General features: G+C 47.1%; 1 protein-coding gene across 9 annotated transcripts in view; it reads left to right on the forward strand.

Annotated features, from left to right (window-relative positions):
• CACNA1A (calcium voltage-gated channel subunit alpha1 A) overlaps window positions 1-21,179 on the forward strand; it is a 329,605-nt gene that overhangs the window by 195,107 nt on the left and 113,319 nt on the right. For all 9 annotated transcript variants that reach the window (XM_082455223.1, XM_082455222.1, XM_082455224.1 and 6 more), the window contains 3 exons: window positions 8,577-8,668; window positions 11,563-11,715; window positions 15,754-15,947. In XM_082455223.1, coding sequence (XP_082311349.1) covers window positions 8,577-8,668; window positions 11,563-11,715; window positions 15,754-15,947 — 439 coding nt within the window. The remainder of the gene's footprint in view (window positions 1-8,576; window positions 8,669-11,562; window positions 11,716-15,753; window positions 15,948-21,179) is intronic.

Raw genomic sequence — 21,179 nt, forward strand, 5'->3', positions numbered from 1 at the left:
TCCACATCTTCTTAATCCGTGCATCTGTTGATGGACATTTAGGTTGCTTCCATGTCTTGGCTATTGTAAATAGTGTGGGCAGGTGCTTCTTCTAACCAGAGGTCAGGAGTTTGACGACATCCCCCCTCCTCTCCCCTGCTTTGCAACCACGCTAACATCTCCTTCTCATTCTCCTGTCCCCTGCCCCTCCCTCTCACCTGGTAACTTCACTCTTCACCATAAGGTCTCTCCAGCCCCAGGGCCTTTGCACATGTTCCCCTCCTCACCCACCTGGCACATAGTAGTTGCTCCTCTGCAAATATTTATTGACATTCTGACTTCCAGCCAGCTAGAGAAAAATCTAGCTCCTTCTTACACTTAGGTTAGTGGAGGTATAAAATTGGCTGAGGTCCCAGGAGAGGGTAAGTGGGTGTGGTGGAGTTAACCAGGGGCAGCAGTCTGGGGCTCTCGCTGGGCCCTAGGCTCCCTAGGTGCAGCAAAGCCAGACTCAGGATACAGGCACCACATGTTAGCTGTGTGACTGTGGGCAAGTAGTTAACCCCTCAGTGTCTCGGTTCCCCTGTCAATGAACTGAGTGTAGAGCATTCACCTGGTAAATATGCTGAGGCATAAAATGGGACCTCAGTATGTAAGGCCATTAGCATATAACCTGGCAAAGAGAATAAACTCAATGAATTCGGTTCCTTGATCAGTCAGTTCTGGTATAACTTAGGGGCAAGTAACAAAATAAAAATTTAAATGGTGATGATGATGATGATGGCAAACATTTATATAGAACTGACTAAATTCCAAGCACAGTGCTAAGCATATCACCTAAATTCCCACACCTATAAAGGGAAGTACTATGATCATCCCCATTCTACAGCTCAGGAAACTGAGGCACAGAGAAGTTGAGTATCTTGCCCAAGCCCACACAGCTAGTGATTGGCAGAACTGGGATTTGAACTAGGGCTCTCTGGCTCTTAACTGCTAGGAAGAGTGTTTGTTATCCACATTACAAGAAGTCTGCAGGCTGGGAGCTTGGTTGCAGTGTTGGTTCTGCAGCTCAGCAATGTCTCCAAGGAATCCTTTCCATCTTTCCACTCTGCCGTCTTCAGTGTAAGGACTTTTCTTGGTAATCTTTACTACTCACAGTTCCAAGATGTCTACCCAGCCATCCTGTGTAGGCGCAAAAGCATCCGGCCAAAGAAGAGGAAGAGCTGTCTCCTGCCCTGTGACTCTTCTCAAATAAGGGAAACTCTTTCCCAGAAGCACCCAGCGGACTTTCACTCAGATCCTGTTAAGCGCAAGACTGGGTCATGTGACCAGTGCTCCCATTGCAAGGAATCCTGGGAGAAAGAGACTATTGGGTATTTTCTGCCTCTTTGATGGAAGGTGGGCTCCATTAGCAAGGGAGGGGGTGGGACTGGCTATCGAGTAGACAACCGTCTGTGTCTTCCCTGATTTTTTCCTAGTTTAAGACAAGTCCTGTCATCTACACAGCCTTCCATCTCTTCTGGAATATAGTCTATTATCACTATGCTTTCCTACATTTCACTTCATTATTTATTCATTCATTCATTCAACAAACATTTATTGAGCACCTACTCTATGCCAGGCACAGTTTTAGGTCCTGGGGATACAGCTGTGAGCAAAACAGATGAAAATTCCTGCCCTAGTGGGGGTACATGCTAGAGCAACACCATCCAATGGAACTTTCTACAATGATAGAAATGTTCTTTGTATGCGACTGTCCACCTGTGGCTGTGGAGCACTTAAAAGTCGACTGAGGAACTGAAGTTCTCATTTGATTTAAATTAAATTAATTATATATTTAAATAGTTATGTGTAAGTGCGACTAATGTGACTGAGGAACTGAATGTCTAATTTAGTTATAAATGTATATTTAAACAACTATGTGTAGCTAATGTTTACTGTATCAGGCAGCATGGCTCTAAAGGCCAAGGGATACATCATCGACTTTTCTCTCTCGACACATAAACATACTCAGTTCTCTTCCACCCTAAAAAGACTCTCTTCTCATACCCAGGCTCTTGTTTCCAGTTCCTCTCCTCTTGTTCTCTCCAGCCATCAACCATGGCGAGACTCCCCAGTGTTGTGTAATGGGTGCTTTTCATCCCTTGCATCTTACTCATTTCTGTGCTGCCCTGGAGACCAATGACCTCTCCTTTCTCGAAACGCTTTTGAACTTGACCCTCAGGGATGACACTCTTCTCTTCTGCCAGGTCTCCTCCTGCCTCTGTGACTTCTCCCTCTTTTTCACCAATATCTTTCCTCTACTTGTCTCTTTTTTTTTTTTTTTTTTCCCCTTCTCCAACATTCCATTGGGGATTCTTGGCTTTTTTCATTTTATCTATCTACCCTGGGATATCTGGTCTACCATAACCCTACCCCCGACCACTCCTGATGCGTTCACCAAATATGCATTGAGTACCTGCTGCATCATGAAAGGTGCTGCAGGTACTACCAAAAAAAAGTATCTGCACAGTCATAGAGAACAAACGTATGGACACCAAGGGAGTGGGATGAATTGGGAGATTGGGATTGACATATATACACTAATATGTATAAAATAGATAACTAATGAGGACCTGCTGTATAGCACAGGGAACTCCACTTTGCTGTACAGTAGAAACTAACACAACATTGTAAAACAACTATACCCCAATAAAAAAAAAAAAGTCTCTGACCTCCTGGAGCTGATATTCTAGAAGAGGAGGTGAATAATATATACAACTTAATAAACAGTATAATTCCAGAGAGTGAAGGTTCTCTTTATCCGGAGGGGACATGGAAATCCTCTCTGAGAAGAAAAATTTGAGCTGCAATCTGAAGGATTTGAAGAGGGCCAGCTAAGAAAAGGGGGAGAGAGTTGACGGGATGGGGCAAGTGTTTGAAGTAGAAGAGATGGCCAACATAGCATTCCCATGGTGGAAAGGAGATTTTCCCATTGGAAGAACAGAAAGCCAAAGTGCCTGGAGTATACCACAGAGCAGTCAGTGGGAGTAAAGTCACACAAGGTCTTATGGTCACGCTACAGTTTGGATTTTATTCTAAGCCTGATAGAAGCCACTGGAAGGTTTTAATGAGGGAATTACAGAAAACTGGCTTCCCAAACTTAACGTGTCCACAATCCAGCTCTTGATCTTCTTCCAAACCACCCCCTTCCTCCATCGTCCCCATCTCAGTTGACAACTCCATCCTTCAGGTAACCCAGTCTTAACCCCTCTCTCCCACCACATGCTCCATCCTTCCATTGGAAGCCCTGGTGGCTGCCATATTGTTCTCCATAGTGCGTCACACCATCTGACATACCGTATATTTTCCCATTGTCACTTTGTTCATGGTGGCATCCTCAGGTCCTACCTGAGTGGCTGGTGCATAGCAGGTACTCAATAAAACCTGGTTGAATAAATGGACCACTTGGTGTTCCAATCATAATCAGAAAGCCATTCTTCCCTTCCCTTTCTTTCCCACCATTGCCCCCACCCCATCCAACAAGCCACGTGAGGTAGAAAACTAGGGTTCAGGAGTCCTGGGGTCCTGGGTTCACATTCTTACTTGGCGGTGTGGACCTCCATGCATTAGTAACTTATCTGGGCTTCAGTTTCCTCCTCTGTAAAATGGGACTCATCCTGCTGGCTGCTGGGATGCAGGGAGGACTTGATGAGCCCAGGCAAGTTTCCTGGTGCACAGCAGTCAATGGCAGCTATATATAAATTGGGGCCTCCTTTGTACTCCCACTGCCTTTGTCCTAGTTCTAGCCCTCATTACGCCGGTCGGCTCTTGTGGCTGCCTCCTAATTCCTCCCTCCATCACCGCCAATCTGTCCTTTCAGCTGTCAGGCTTGTCTTCCTAACGCCAACCCTAATCACATCCCTCCCTTGCTCCAAAACCTTACATGACTCTCACTGTCCAGACGACAAGACCCACCTTCTCTGCCTCCGGTTTCCCCCGACCACGTATCCTGAGGGAAGCCTTCTGCCTCTGTAGGACGTTCTCGGCCTGAGAAGCCTTCCCCCTCCTCCTGTTCTTCTCCTAACTCTTTGTCGTCCATCCAGGGAGGGAGTCGGGAGATAGTACACCTTGGGTGCCAGCTAAGATTGCACTGGGCAGGAGGGAGGTTGGATTGTCTGCATTTCAGAGGCTCAGAGAAGTTAGGGCAAAGGCCATGTAATGAGAAAATTCAGGGTCAGGGTTTAACTGCAGGTCTAAGATTTTGTAACATTTTGTGCTGTGCTGCCTCTTCAGACTTGGGCTGCACAATCATGCTGTCCCCAGCCCTCCTGTCTGTACTCATTTCCTCCTCGTTCCTGCCTCTTACAGCCCTGGAGCCAAAAGGACTTGAATCTCTCACCCACTTACTTGTATGGTCATCTAAGGGCAGGGCTGAGTTCATCTCAGCTTTATCCTTGTGTGCAGTACGACCGGGTCTAAACCCATCATCTCTCACCTGGACCAGGGCAGTCACCTCCCCCCTAGTCTCCCAGCTTCTGGCCTTGACCCCCAGAGGGGTCTTATTTTAATACAAGTCAGATCATGTCTCTTCAGTGCTCAGAACCCTCCATGGCTCCTACTTCACTCGGAGCAAAAGCCGAAGTCCTCACCGTGGCCCACAAGGCCCTGCACCATCGGCCCCATCACCCCCCAGGCCTCATCTCCTCCCACTGTCACCCTGGTTTACTCAGTTCCACCCACACTAGCCTCCTTGCTGTTCCTCACATGTACCTTTTGCACTGACTGTCCCTCTGCCTAGAGTTTTCCTCTGACATATTCCTGTGGCTCACTTCACATCTTTATCCCACTGACTCTTTCTCCGTACCTGAGCTGTGTGGTCCATTCACCACTGGCCACGTGTGGCCATTGAGCACCTGAGTTTAGATGTGCAATAGGTGTAGAATCTGCACCAAGATTTCAAAGACGCACTCCAAAGGAAAGAATGTATAAAATGTCTTGAGAATAATCTTTCATATTGATTGCCTGTCGAAATGATAATGCTTCAGATACACCAGGTTAAAGAAACTATATTTATTAAAATTAATTTTACCTGTTTCTTTTGACTCTTAATGTGGCTACTGGAAAATTTTAAATTTCACACATGGCTCTTCTGGTTTTTTCCTCTTTTTTTTTCCTTTTTTCTTTTCTTTTTTTTAATTGAAGTATAGTTGATTTACAACGTTGTGTTAATTTCTGCTATACAGCAGAGTGATTCACTTATACATATATATACATTCTCTTTTTTTATATTCTTTTCCATTATGGTTTATCATAGGATATTGAATATAGTTCTCCGTGCTGTACAGCAGGACCTCGTTGTTCATCCATTCTATATATAAAAGCTTACATCTGCTAACCCCAGCCTCCCACTCCATCCCTCCCTCAACCCCCTCCCCCTTGGCAGCCGCCAGTCTGTTCTCTATGTCCAACACATGGCTCTTCTTAAGGTTCTACTGGGCAGTGCTGGTCTGAACATCCTTAACTCTGAACTACTTCCCTGCCAGGCAGGAAAGAGCAGTTGGCCTTTACCAATTGATATGTGTGTCATCACTCCCCTCACCCTGCCCCACGCTACCAGTGCACCCCCTTCTCTGCACTGCTTTTCTCCCTTGTACTCATCACCCTGACATCTGGCATATTTACTGCGTTTATTCTCAGCCTCCCCCATGCAAACAGGGATTCCTATGACTCTTGTCCCCAGGACCTAGACAGAGCCTGGCACATTGTAGGTGCCCAGTGAATGTTTGTGAAGTGAGTGAATGAAAACTCAACAAATGCTTGTCATTTACTGTGCATGCCCTCACCCATGGCTTTTATCTGCCAAGAAGGAAGAAAGTGAAATAGACTGGTGATCTATAGGATGATGGAGTTTGAGGAATGCCAGTGAATATCGGAAAGTTGGGAGAGGAAGAGAAAAATAGAATTAAATGAATGAAAAGTTCTTTGCGGTTGCATGGCATGGCCCCCACCTATACTTCAGCTTCATGGCACCATCCAAATCCCCACCATGCACCATCTCATTCTTTGAATTTGCCAAGCTCCTTCCCACCCCAGGCTCTCTGTCTCTGCCATCCCGTCAGCCTGGAAAGTTCTTCCCCCACGGACCAGATTCCTCCTCCTCTTCCATGAGCCCTCAGCTTGAGACGGGGTCCTCCCTGGGTCCCAGACGAGTTAACACTACCTGCTGTGTGCCCTCAGAGCTGTTGTTTTCCCCTGCTCCCTCTAAGAATGCATGACACCTGTGACAGATTCCTTCTCTGTGTGCCTTTTTTGGTTAAACATTTTTCTCCCACATCAGCTCTGTGGGGCAAGGAGGACCTCAGGTATTGCTTTGCCCAGCACACAGGACGTGTTCAGATATGCATTTGTTGATGGTGGAAAAGGAGGTCAGCCCAACCTAATAGACCCGTCTCTGCTCTAGGAATAGTTGGAAAAAGAGTTGGGTCTTAGTTTGGTGTGCCTCCATATTGACCCTGAAACAAGGATTCAGGTGCAAGTAGTTCATCTGGGAAGTGACTCCAGGAAGTGTGGGTGGGGGACAAGGGTGGGGAGACAAGGAAGAATGAAGGGTCAAGCAGGTTACCCGCTGCGGGCAGCTGGGCTCAGCCTCTCTGGGAGCCTGTGTAGAACTCACACCTCAGAGGATCTGGGAGGAGGGGGCAGGGGAGCTGGGGAATTCATCCACCTACTCCCAGCAATCTTTGGTGGAGGGCTGCTCCCACAGGGGAATTCACTCCCTGGGCCTGTCTCAGCTTCAAAGAAAGTCCTGAGACAAAGGCGTGCCAATATTGGTTATTTACAGATGCAGATACTGGTTGTCTCAAAAACAAAGAGATATACTATATATAAAATAGATAATCACCAAGGACCTACTGTATAGCACAGGGAACTCTACTCAATATTCTATAATAATCTATATGGGAAAAGAATCTGAAAAAGAATGGATGTATGTATATGTATAACTGAATCACTTTGCTGTACACCTAAAACTAACACAACATTGAAACTCAACTATACTCCAATATTAAATAAAAATTAAATTTAAAAAAAGACAAAGATGGGACTTCCCTGGTGGCGCAGTGGTTAAGAATCCACCTGCCAATGCAGGGGACACAGGTTCAAGCCCTGGTCCGGGAAGATCCCACATGCCACGGAGCAACTAAGCCTGTGCGCCACAACTACTGAGCCTGCACTCTAGAGCCCGTGAGCCACAACTACTGAGCCCGCGTGCCACAACTACTGAGCCTATGTGCCACAACTACTGAAGCCCTAACGCCTAGAGCCCACGCTCCACAACAAGAGAAGCCACCGCAAGGAGAAGCCCGCACACCGCAACAAAGAGTAGCCCCTGCTCACCGCAACTAGAGAAAGCCCGAGCGCGGCAACGAAGACCCAACACAGCCAAAAATAAATAAATAAATACATTTATTTTTTAAAAAGACAAAGAGATGTAGATACTGGGTATTCACAGATGCAGATATGGTTGTTCAAAGTAAAAGTCATAAGGTCCAGATCCCTGGACAAAACTGAAGACACCCCCAAATTATTTGCGTGGTCTCCCTCTTAACCACAGAGCCCTCTGTTTTTCAGCATTTCTTGCCCATCATGTGAGGCTCCAACAACAACCTCTTCTGTGGCATAGTTCCATGGTGGTTCCTACTACATTTCTTATTCAGGAAACGGGTCTGGGGGTTCCTTGGGTTGAGGAGGGTCTCTGGGACCCTTTTTCTCACCAGCAATACTTTTTACAAATGAGGTCTTAGGATGGGGTCTTTACGGGGGGGCTTTCTACGGGAGGGTCCTCTCACCTATCACCGTGATTCTTACTCACCTGTATTTACAGGAGTGACTTTTTGCCCTGAGGTTCGGGGTCTGTAGTCCCCTTCTGGAGCTGATGTCAGCTGGTCCACCCCCGCAGGGCTACACCCATTGTTTGGGTTGTTTGAGTAGCTTAGTACACTTCCTGTGTTCTGGCCACAATGCCAACCACCTCACGTGTATCGATTCATTTAATCCTCACACCCCTTTGAGGTGTAGGTACTGTTGTGATCCCTGTTATACAAAAGGGGGAACTGAGGCATGGAGAGGGGAAGTAACTTGCCCAAGGTCACCCAGCTGGGAAGTGGCAGAGCTGCGATTTGAACCCATGCTGGCTGGGATCTTAACACTAAACTGCTTTCTTGCCAGTTGGTAAAGGGACCTGAGCCCCGAAGGATCTGCCACTCCCCCTGGTCCTTCCCCCAGGGCCTCCCAGCCTCCCCAGGATCCATCCTGATTGTGAGTTGCAAAATACACTGAAAGTCACCCCAACCAGGTGCCACAGGATCTTCTGTTCTTCTCAACCTAATGTTTATCGAGTATCATCAACCATACACCTATGTGGGGTCTTTGTAAATCATCCGTTATCCTGTGAAGCAGGTACTATTAGCACTGTTTTACAGGTGACAAAACTGAGGCCCAGCAATGTAAAATCACCTGCCTGTGGTCACCCAGCCAATACACCACAACATCGGCCCCCCGCCCACCGGTCTGACCCTGAAACCCACCTTCTGCTTTCTGTTCTGGCTTCTTTCTTCCAGCATCTTGGCAACAGTTGGGACGGAGTTTGACCTAAGAACGCTGAGGGCAGTTCGAGTGCTGCGGCCGCTCAAGCTGGTGTCTGGAATCCCAAGTGCGTGAGTTTCCAACCGTGACCAGGGGTCTGCTCAGGGGGTCCCGCGAGCCCTTGGTTTCCCCTCTGCATAGCGTGTCACAGGAACCCTTGGGTGCTTCCCCAGCCTGGGTCAGGGCAGCCTCCACTTTGGGGAAGTCCCTCAGGGGACTCCCCACCAGGCATCTGGCTGCAGGTCTGGGTGAGCGCCTGAAAGCCAGCCAGGAGCTGCACCCCATCACCACAGCACCCATTTATTGAGCATTTTCTCTATCAGGAGCCATGGTAAGCTCCACCCAGGTCCTCACACTCACAACCCTGTGAAGTCGATAATGCTGCTATCTCCGTTTTACAGATGGGGAAACTGAAGCTCAGGGCGGCTGAATAACTTGAGCAAAGTCACGTGGCTGAGAATGGCAGAATTAGGAGTTAGCCAGTCTGACCCCAAGCCTGGTAATACTGGTGGCAATGACCGTTACCATTCGTTGAGTGCCTGCTGTGTACCGGGCACGGCAGAAAGAGCTTTTTGTGTAGTATCTTAGTTCATCCTCACGATCACCCAGTGAACCCATTTTACAGATGAAAAGGTGGAGGCTCAGAAAGGTTAAATGACTCACCTGAGTTCTTACAGCTTGACAGAGATGAGCTCCAAAGTCTATACTCGTTCCATGCTATTTTCTCGTCCTCCAGAGATGCTTCTCCTCCAGATCCTCTGTGGGTGGCTGCACTATACAGGGTCAGGATTAGGTTCAGCTGGAAAAAACGAAAGAAAAACAAAACAAAACAGGGCTAAACTTTTTCTGTCCTACTGCCTCAGTAGTAGTAGTAGTAATAATAATAACAATAATTCCTATTTTTTTTAACATCGTTATTGGAGTATAATCGCTTTACAATGTTGTGTTAGTTTCTGCTGCATAACAAAGTGAATCAGCTATATGCATACATATATCCCTATATCCCCTCCCTCCTGCGTCTCCCTCCCACCCTCCCTATCCTCCCCCTCTAGGTGGTCACAAAGCACCGAGCTGATCTCCCTGTGCTATTATTTTTTATTTATAAGCACTTACTGTGTACCAGGCGCTGTTCTAAGTATTTGCCATTTTTTTAACTCATTAATCCTCCCAACAAGCCTGTGAAGTAGGTTCTGTTATTACCACCATTTTACATTTCATTAGCTTCATTCTTCAAGTTCATTGCCATCCAGATTTAAAGAGTAAGATTTTCCAGATAACCACCAGCAGGGTCTTTTTGTTAGAAAGAAGGCACTTCTACTCAGGTGTCTGCAAGATTCTAGTGGGTGCCTATGTCATATTAAATCAAGGGCCATCCCAAAGCTAACACTGATAAGAATTTTTGTTTAATGACCACCTATGATGTGCCAGGGACTTTGCTAGGTATGAACCCTCTCATTTAATCCTGAGAGGGAGGTGCTATTCTAATCCCCATTTACAGACGAAGAAACCAAGGTTCAGAACGGGAACGTGACTTGCTCAAGATCACTTTGCTAGTCAGGAGATGACTAAGTCAGGTTCCCTAGAATCAGATTTAGATAGGTGTTCAGATGCACTTGCTTTATTGGGGGAGTGCCGTCAGGAGAGAGAGAATGAGGGCAGCAGGACGGGGTAGCGGAAGGATCTGAACAAGGATGCAGTCTCAGCCAGATCCTGCAGGGAGCTCTGGGGTGTGAATAACATCAGAGTTGTCTCCCACTTGAGGCAACAGACTGGTCTTTTGTACTCCTGTGGTCAGTTATTGGGGGTGGGAGGTGGGGAAGCGATAGCCTCCCAGGTGGGGAGCTTTTGATAACCAAGGGCAATTCTATGAAAAGAGGAGCATCTGGGAGCCGTTAGCAGCAAATGCCCACAGCAGCTGGAGGGAGGGTCCACCAACAGCAAAGGCGATCTGGCCTGGGCATCAACTTCAGCCAGTGTCCAGAGCCTTAGCCACTCTGCCACATGCATCAGCCTTACATTTTGGACCTCTTGGAGTAACATAGTCTCCCTGTGGTCTCCACCCATCAGGAGGTGCTAATCGTGGGCCATGGGAAGTTCTTCTCATCAAGAAGCAAGACCCAAGCTATATGTTTGAATCCTCATTTTAACCATAGACTTTCCTAAACATACAGAACAGTGGTTACAAACAGAGGATTTGACATCATTCCGACCTGGATTCAAATCCTGGCCCTGTTATTTATCATGCCCTAAGGTGAATCATGACATCCGCTGAGCTTTGCTTCCCACCTCTGTAAAGTGGGGATAATTTTACACGTGCGCCTGCCTCATGGGGTTGTTGCTAAAAGCCAATGAAATAATGTCTGGTTTCCCAGGGTTGGAACTAGGACATTGACCGCTTTCCCAGGCAGAGCTGCAACTAGCGTATATGGCGCCTTTGTATGAATTAGGAAAAGACGCCCTCTCTTGGTGGAAAGAAGTGAGAAAAAGTCACCCCGCTCTGGGTGAAAACCACCCAACACCCAAGAACGGGGCTCAGAAAGCCATGAATTTCCACCTCTTTCTTGCCCAAAAGGTCATCAAATGGGACAGCCTATGTCCAATACTTTTAAAAATATTTTAAAGATAAAAAGTGGGGAATTCCCTGGCGGTCCAGTGGTTAGGACTCCGAGCTTTCACTGCCGTGGTCCCGGGTTCAGTCCCTGCTTGGGGAACTAAGATCCCACAAGCCGCACGGCGCGGCCAAAACAAAACCAAAAAAAAAAAAAGTGCTCTAAAATATTAGGAGGAATGGTTCCTATTATTATAACGAGCAGCCTCTGTGTCTTCCATCTATCTTCCCTCACTATCGCCCGGTCCCCAGCCTCCTGCATGCTCTGGGTTCCCTCAGGAGGCATCTTGGGGGTGGGATTTTGGGGTGCCTTCTCACGGGCCTGTGGGGCCTCTCTCTCTGTGTCTCCCCAGGTTTACAAGTCGTCCTGAAGTCGATCATGAAGGCAATGATCCCCCTGCTGCAGATCGGCCTCCTCCTCTTTTTTGCAATCCTTATTTTTGCAATCATAGGGTTAGAATTTTATATGGGAAAATTTCATACCACCTGCTTTGAAGAGGGCACAGGTAGGTCCGAGCAGCAGCATATTTTTTTCCCAACCTTCCTCCCCTTTCTTTCTTCCCTTAGGGATAAGCTCCTGGAAGGGATCTACAGGGGTTTGCTTCTTTCTCCTGGAAGCTGGGAGAACCTCCTCCCGAAAGCACTGCAGGCAAGGCAGGGGGTGAAACAGTCCCCGAGATCTCGGTTGTCGCCGGGGCATTGCATTGGGGTCCCCGAGAAGCTGTCCCGGGGTGAGTGGTTTATTTAGGAAGTGATCCCAGGAAGCACCATCAGAGGAGTGGAGAAGTGAGACAGGGAAGGGAAAACATCTAGTAAAGGGGGGTGTTATCAAGTAGGTTACCATCTTGGGCAACCAGACCTCTGTTCCATTGGGCACCTCGGGGGAACAGTGTAGGTCACACTCAGAGCCATCCCACACGTGGGGCGAGGGAGCTGGCTATTTATCCACCAAATTCTATCCGACATTGGCAAGGACTGCCCCCAGGGAGGGCATTAAGGCCCTGGCACAGCTGGCTGCCCTGACACTGGGCTGGAGCACGTATCAAAGGTGTTTTCGGTGGGAGCATGTAGGGGCAAATGACTGCAGAATATAGGCGCAGTGCCCACAGCCTCTGCCTAGCTACCTTGCAGTGACCCCAGCCCCTAGCGCATGCTGAGTTCTAAAGCCTCCTTACCCTGGAGGAAAGGGAGAGTCGAGGATGGCTCCTCCTGGTCTCCCCCAGAATGTGCCTTAAAGCCATCCCGCTGGGAGTCCTGGCACCAGCCAGTCAGAACCAGAGCGCAAGCAGGATCTTGGCTCATGAGCTCCCGGCACTATGCCAGTGTCAACCCCTTAGCTGCTGGATCGAGAAAGCAGGGTGGGCGCAGGAGAAAATCCAGGAGGGCCCTGGTGCTTATCTCTGAATCAGCAGCGGGGCAACTGCTGGGGATAGTGTCCCACGCTATCCACACACTCAAGGACCCAATAGCTTCCAGATACATCTTTGATTAAATCCCCTGCTATCCAAACCTAGCTGCTTGCTCTCTGACCAAGAACCAAATCAAATCAAATCGGAGGGAAGTCTGTATTTCAATATTTGGACCACAGGCCGCCTCAGTGTGGACCGGCTGAATGACAGCGCTAGTCGTGCGTCAAAGAAACTGTGAATTGAGACAGTAGAGCCCAAAGGGGAGCCCGTTGGGAAGGGAAAGAGATTTCAGGCCTGTCTTATTAGGAAGAAGATTCTGTCCTGGAGTGGTTTCCCATCCACCTTCTCTTCCCGATGACCCCTGGGTGGCAGAGCCCTCTCCTCAGACCTCCCAGAGGGCAGCAAAACCCAGTAAGGAAGGTTTATTCGAGATGCTTTTATTGCCTCCTTTTTCTTGCTCCCCCCACCCCCGTCTCCTTCTCTCCTGGGCTTGTGAAGTTTGCTCAATATGGGATGTCCTAATTATTTCTTTCCCCGATGAAGAAGGTGTTAATTGAGGCAGAGCTATTTCTGCTCCTGGCCTCGTCACCCAGGCGGAAATGCTGGAGGGAGAGACACAGGGCAGGGCCCCTCAGAAAAATCAGCCGAAGGTAGAGAAACCAGGATTCCTGGATCCTAGGGTTTTTTGTTGTTGTTGTTGTTTTCTCTCTCTCTCTCTCTCTCTCTCCAGCAAAGGGGACAGAGGACTGGCTTGAGTCTGAATTGAGGTTTTAAGGGGACAGATGTGGGTGAGGCAACCGGAGGGTAGGAGGCCTTGATTTAGGAAGGATGACTGAAAAGCTCGCAATTAAAAATATAAGGCATGTGAGTAAGAGACAGATATAAACAGACACCCAGGCAGCAGGTTAATTTTAAAATATATTTATAATCAAATTCCTCAGACTCTCTGGATGGTTGCTTTTCTAGAAGCAGCCCTCAGAGTGTTTCGTGATGAGGGGGCAGGTGGGGGGTTGGGGGGAGCGGGTCGCAATCAAGAACACCACTAGGCAAAGCTGCTAAAGACAGACAGGTTTTCTCTTGCAGACAGGTTCTCCTTATCATCAGGAACACAGTTCCTGTGTGCCCAGCACCGCGCTAAACACCCAGAGAAATGCCAAGGAAAAGTGGAAGCGCCCTGCTTTCTAAGAGCTTCCAAAACAGTTTGAGGAAACAAGACCCCCTTGTCTGCAACTAGTCCATAGCAATACAGGTTGATGCTGCTTTTGTCTCCTCACCAAATGTGAATATTCGGGAACTATTGTAGCCCCGAGGAAAGAAAGGGACCTGTGTTCACTGGGCTAACCCGGGGGCTGGGTGGGTGGGCGGTGGGGGGGGCACATTGGTGGATAGGTATTGGGCCAGACTTGGACACAAGGTAGAAATGGAGAAGGTTTTGGACAGAGGTGACCTTCCCAACAGACAATGGTTCTCATTCATTACAGGAGCCCATGGAATTTTCCCCCTTGCCCTGAGCCTTATGTTTAAAAGATTTTGCCTTCCAATCTGTATTCATTAAATAATAGCCCCTGTACCAAATCTGGCGTGAGTGGGGAAGGGGTTTCCCACAACTTAAAATAGTGGCCGATGTGTCATTGCTTCTTGAGTAGTGGGTGTCCCTTCTGAGATGGTAAATGTCATTTTGCATGACCTAGAGTTTCTACTTAACCAGAGTTTCAAAGGCCAATAAGATTCATGCATTCTATGTTGGTTTATTTCACTCTTGCTTACTAAGTGGAGGTTAAGAATGGGCTTCAAAGCCTGTATGTAGGCTATATATAACCTATATATAAATATATCACATTGAGATATATTTTTGTTTAGTGGGAGCTTGAGTTTACACACTCAGCTGTTTGATTTCTTGTCGGACAGTGTCACTCTCTGAAAACCTTCAAAAGTATCGTTCACTGAATAGAATCCCCTCATATCCGCGGCTCTGGTCCAATGGGGAAAAGCCTGGGATATTCTGTGCTCCCCTAACTCCGTGTTCTCATGAAGGCATCTCTCCTCGGTCTCCCCATCAACACCTTAGAATTCAGACCCGACCTTTATGGCCCAGCCCAACTTTGCCAGGAAGCTGTTTTGGGTTTCCAGCAAAAGGGACATCCATTGACATGTGTCTCTTTCCTTGTGGCATTTTCACAATCTGCCTCCTGCTATCTGGAGAGAAAGCTTAGCTACTGTGCCTAAGGGTGAGTACTGTGTGTACTGGCCTCCCTCACCCCCAGAACAGCTCCCTGAGCCCAGTACATCTCAAGAAAAAAAAAATCAGTCAGGCTATAGAAGAATAACACAACCCAATTGACAAATTTGTGCTGATGGAAGTCTGGAGGGCACTGCCCCCAACCACCTCAAAATGCACACAGCACAGTTACCAAAACTGACTGTATTTGGGACCTTAGAGTGCATGTCGACAGATTTCAAAGGACAGAGTAATACAAAACATATCCTCTGACCACAGTGCAATTAAGCTGGAAATCAAAGTTTTTGGAAATTAGGAGACATGCTTCTTATTTGTGGATGAAATGGTAAGATGTCTGAGATTTGCTTTAAGAATATTTTAGTGGCAAGGCAAAATATTTTAGTATGGGGAGGGGATGTGGATGAAACAAGATTAGCCCTGAGTTGATAAATGTTGAAATTGATGATAGGTACAGGGGAATTCATTATATTATTCTATTTTTGTAGATATGTGACAAATTTTTAATGCTTCCTGGTTATCCATGAGTCAAAGGAGAAATAATAATGGAAATTGCTAAATATTTTACTTGAACAATAATGATACTAATGCATGACAGAATTTGTGAGATGCAGTTAAAGCTGCACTTAAAGAGCAGTTTATAGCCTTAAGGAACGTTAATTCATCCCAAAAGTTCAGGAAAAGAACAAAAAAGGAACAACGCTTAGAGAAGAAATTAATGAAATGGAAAACCATGACTAGGTCAACAAAGCCAAACACTGGACTTTTTGGAAAAAGACTGATAAATTCATCTCAATAGCCATTTTTCTTCAACAGCATTGAATCTTCGCTGGCTCCTGTTTCTCAGAGCTGTTTTTGCTGGCCCTTGCCCCTGATTTTTCTCCCCTTCCCTTTCATAGATGACATTCAGGGTGAGTCTCCAGCTCCGTGTGGGACAGAGGAACCTGCCCGCACCTGCCCCAATGGGACCAAATGTCAGCCCTACTGGGAAGGGCCCAACAATGGGATCACTCAGTTCGACAACATCCTATTTGCAGTGCTGACTGTTTTCCAGTGCATCACCATGGAAGGGTGGACTGACCTCCTCTACAACGTAAGTGATAAGGGGTCGTGGAGAGCCAGGACCAGCCAACTCCTGAGGCTGCAGTGGAGGGACCCTGAGCCGGCGAGGCCGCCGAAGGACAACTCAACACGGCCCCAGGAGAGCCGGCCTGAGGCTCAGTCCTTTGAGGATATGGGAGTGTTGTCCTCAGAACTCTAAGTAGAGAAGGGCCCTTGGGAGATGGAGATCTAGAGGGCACACAGATGCTGAATAATTTTTAATTGCACAAGTTTTTAAATATAATTATAGATGTTTGAATATGTAAAGGTTGTGTAAGTTAAAAACCAACATAGATGAGAGATAGAGAAATGTCCTTGAGCACCTATGCAAAGGGGCTCTGCGCTGGAGCCCTCACTGGCCCTCCTCCAGCCATGCCCCTCCCTATGGGGCTGACAGGAAATGTCTACCAGGAGCTAGTGCCACCACCACTCCACTTTCTAGATCACATTTTGGGTCATCTTAGATCCTAGAATTCCCTCCCCAAGCCCAGATTCCATGAACTTGCATGAGATTCTTCCATGGGTCTGTTCTCTGACTACACCACCCATTGGTATCCCCTGAGGGCCAAGGGTGTCCTTGGGGTGGCTGTTGGCTCAGATGTGGCTGGAGTTTGGACGTGCAAGTTGGTGTGTCCATGCATGTGTGTGTGGAGCACCCCCTCCCCTGCCTCCAGGTGGCAGGCCATGGTCAAGGGGCAGGGAAGGCTGTCCCCGCCGCATAATCCAGTGCAGACATCCAGATTCTAAATTCCAGACTGACCTTCCAAGTGCTTATGAAGGTGTGTTTGTAAAGGAGACGCATACAGCATGTTTTATTCAGTGGCTTTTAAATATTTACACATATACGTGGGCCTCGGTTGGTACTCTTGTCCTAGGTCTTGAAAATGTTAAGTTCAGGTCAGAAAAGATGTGCACGCCTACCTGCCCCCCCCCCCCCGCTTCCGTTCTGCATAGCATCTCTAGGAACAGACAGTAGGTTTGAGAAGCTCAGGCTCTTTCTTGGCCCTGACCTGCAAAGAGCTTGGGCTAAAGGTTACACCCAATTGGCCAAAGCTTGCTTGGGCTCTAGGTTTGTTTCTTTTCTTTTTTTTTTAATTCTGTTTATTTATTTATTTATTTATTTATTTATTTATTTTTGGCTGCGTTGGGTCTTCGTTGCTGCGCGCGGGCTTCTCATTGTGGTGGCTTCCCTTGTTGTGGAGCACGGGCTCTAGGCGCGTGGGCTTCAGTAGTTGTGGCTCACAGGCTCTAGAGTGCAGGCTTAGTAGTTGTGGCGCACGGGCTTAGCTGCTCCGCGGCATGTGGGATCTTCCCGGACCAGGGCTCGAACCCACGTCCCTTGCATTGGCAGACTGATTCTTAACCACTGCACCACCAGGGAAGTCCCTAGGTTTTTTTTCTTTACAAGGCTGTTGCAAGAGGAGGCTTCAGAGGGAAATGAACCCTCCTGGGAGTGAAACAGAGCTGGGAGATAGGAAGGTAAGGGAATTTAGGCAGAGAGTGGGGGTGGAGAACAGGAGCTAAGAAAAGTGTGATCATGGAAACAGGTTATATCATGGAGTTGGACATCCAGAAAAAGGGTCCGAGGTTCATAGGAAGACAATGGATATGAGCTCAGTGGTGGATGAGGAAGTGTGAGCAGGGACATGAATTTCCAGAGGGTTCTATAGTTGTAAGCACCATCATCTTAGGGGATATTTGCCCTGGAAGCCTAGAGCTGAATCACCTTGGGGGAAGCAAACTCGGGGGAAACAGTTGAGAGAACAGAGTCAGGCATCAGGCTGCTTGGGTTCCCCTCCCGACTCCACCACTTCCTTGCTGTGCAACCTTGGACAAGTCACTTGGGCTCTCTGTGCCTCCATTTCCATGTGTGCAAAATGAGGAGACGCACAGTCCTACCTCACAGGGCACAAGGACTGAGGGAGGTGAATATATGTGAAGCATTTAGAACAGTGCATGGTCCAAATTTGTAGGCCAAATTTTCCACCCCAAAGGGCACTCCTTTTAAAAATGTAAATGAATTTTTCATTGTGAAAACTCCAGCAGCACCTGAAGAAGTGGAGTGAGCCACTGGGTCCCACTTTATTTGCCACTCTCACCCCACTGGTAACTGCCACTAACTCAGAGTAGCCTTCTAGAACTTTCCATGCACTTACATCCCACAGTCATGCTTTGGGTGGAAACCCAGGGAGCAGGGATTTGAGCCTGATGTGAGCCTAGAGCAGTGATAAAGTACCACAAACCGGGTGGCTTAAAACAACAGACATTTATTACCTCACAGTATGGAGGCCAGAAGGTGTCAGCAGGGCCAGGCTCCCTCCAAAGGCTCTCGGGGAGGATACTTCCTTGCCTCTTCCAGCTTCTGGTGGCCGCCAGCAATCCTGGGCATTCTTTGGCTTATAGATTCTCTGTTGTTCACTTGAATACCCCATCTTCACATGGCAATCTTCTTATAAGGACACTGGTCGTATTGGCTTAGGGCCCACCCTACTCCAGTACAAAGTCATCTTAACTAATTACATCTGCAACAACCCCATTTCTAAATAAGGTCACATTCTGAGGTCCTGGAAGTTAGGACTTCAACAGATCGTGGTGGGGCAGAGGTGGTGGGGACATAATTCAATTCATAGCATCTCCCAAATGAAGTGCTTGCACCTGAACCCTTGTCTGGGGCTTCCTAAATTAAGACAACCTCCCCCCACCCTGAAACGCAACCACTAGGACAACTCATTGCTAAGGGCAGGGGCTAAGTGGCATCTTTGAGTTTCTGCTGACGAGGACAGAGCTATTGCTTTTCCAGACTCATTTGGGTCCTGCCCTTGTGCTCTGCCATTTGCCAGGCCTGCCCTAGGACTCCCTTAGCTCCATCCAGCCACAGGCAGGCACAGTGTCTGGACTATCTGTCCTTTATGCTTGTGCTAGAGCCAAGCCCGTGGGCATGACCTCACCATCCGCTATCAGGTGAGATCCATGGGAAGAGTCCAGAAGCACCTGCTCCAAGCATCTTAGAATCCACAGGCACAGATGCCAGATGGATGTCGTCCACCTGGGTGGGCAGTGCTTTATGATCCCAACATCTCATTTCTTTTCTCAGTATCATTGAAATCCATTTGTTTATTCCATAATTACTTATTGAGTGCCTGCTGTGTGCCAGGAAATGATCAGGTGATCAGGGACAACACAATGAAGACGACAGACAAAAATCCCCATCCTTGTAGGGGAGACAGATGTGACCAATAAACATTATAAATAATAAACTACTCAGAAGGTGGAAGATAGACATTAAGCAAATACATAATGTGGGACGTGGTGACATGACCTGTGTCATCCTATGAGGACAACAGCAGCATAAAAGGACAGGTGTTGGGGTGTGGGGGCTAGTTTAGGTCAGGCAATGAGGGAATGCTCCTCAGAGGAGGTGACATTCCCACAGAGACTGAGAGAGCCAGGCAGATGTTTGGGGGAAGAACGTTCTTGGCAAAGGGAACAGCAGCTCGCCTACACGGTGTGCTGGGGCCCCGTCCAGGTTTTTCCCTTTTCAATTTGTCTCTTTTCTTTCCCACTTGGCTTCCTGGTTAAAGTGCCTTTTAGAAAAAGCCTAACCTTAACTAATCAGCACCCCTGTCGAAGATTTATATCAGGATGTGCACCCCAGCGTTATTTGTAAAAATAGAACAAAACTGGAAGCAACTGGTTAAATACCGTATGGTCCCTCCATATGATGGAGTATCATGTCATTAAAAATCATCTGTTGGGAGAATATTTAAGGATGCAGGGAAATGCTCACCATATAATGACAAGTGGGGGGGGGAACTGATTTTAAAAAAAGAATCAAGGTGAGATAAGCCTTATGTCTTAGTCAGCTCAGGCTGACAGTACAAAACACCATAGACTGGGCAGCTTAGACAGCAGAAATGTACTTTCTCATAGTTCTGGAGGCTGGAAGTCTGAGATCAGGGTGCCAGCATGGTCCGGTTCTGGTGAGGGCTCTCTTCCTAGCTTGCAGACGGCTGCCTTCTCACTGTGTCCTCACGTGGTGAGGGCAGAGAGAGAGAGAGCAAGCTCTCTGGGATTAGTGACTTTTACAAGGACAGTAATCTCATCATGCGGGCCCCACTCTCATGACCTCCTGTAACCCTAATCACCTCCCAAAGGCCCCATCTCCAAATGCCATTACATCAGGGATTAGGGCTTCAACATATGAATTGGGTTGGAGAAGGGACACAATTCTGTCCATAGAACCTTATAATCTCAAGTGTGTAATTTTGAAAATATAAGGAAAAAAGACTGGAGTCCGCTGTACCAAGATGGCCTTTAGGTAGTAGGATTTGGGAATCTTTATTTTCTTGATACTTCTCTATATTGTCAAAATTTTCTACAATGAGCAGTTTACTTCTATCCTCTTTTTTTAAATTGAAGGATAGTTGATTTACAATATTGCATTAGTTTCAGATGTATAGCATAGTAATTCAGTTATTTTTTTGCAGATTATATTCCATTTTAGGTTATTACAAACTATTGAATACAATTCCCTGTGCTATACAGTAAATCCTTGTTGCTTATCTATTTTATGTATAGTAGTTTCATAATTTACTTTTATGATCAGGGAGTTCATTTAAACTTGTCTTGCTAAGAGTTTAGGAGGAAAAAGATTTTTGGTTACTCGTAGACCAGGAGATGGGGAGGAAGGACAGGAAAAAGAGCATTTTCTGGGTGCCCATTGTATGCCGGGTGTTTTTATCTTATATTACCTGTCCAGAGAGAGTCCACATCAAAATAAATAAATGACTTATTGATTGACATAACAATAATAAATGGTCATTTTATTGCTTTATTATTAAATAAACAAAATAAGTGAAGAAGAGACAAATCTTCCTTACAAAAGAATTCCATTTAATATATATAGACAGTCCCCCTCCAGGAATGGAGTTTAATCTTTCCCCCACCCCCAATTTGAGGATGGGCTGGACTTAGTGACTCTCTTCTAAAGAATAGCGTAAGGAAAGGACATATATCATTTCACAGTGGAGAAACCTAGAAGACACCACCTTAACCAAGTGACAAATTTTGACATCCCAGTGGATGTGTGATCATAGGATTTTTGATTTGATATGATGAGGAGGGAACCTCACCTCCGGGGTTTTCTTCTCAAAGACCCATAACCCCATAATCGTAGGCAAAACATGAGACAAACCCAGATTGGAGGGCATTCTGCAGGATATCT

Source organism: Balaenoptera physalus, assembly GCF_965194825.1.
Source record: "Balaenoptera physalus genome assembly, chromosome: 3".
NCBI lineage: Eukaryota > Metazoa > Chordata > Mammalia > Artiodactyla > Balaenopteridae > Balaenoptera > Balaenoptera physalus.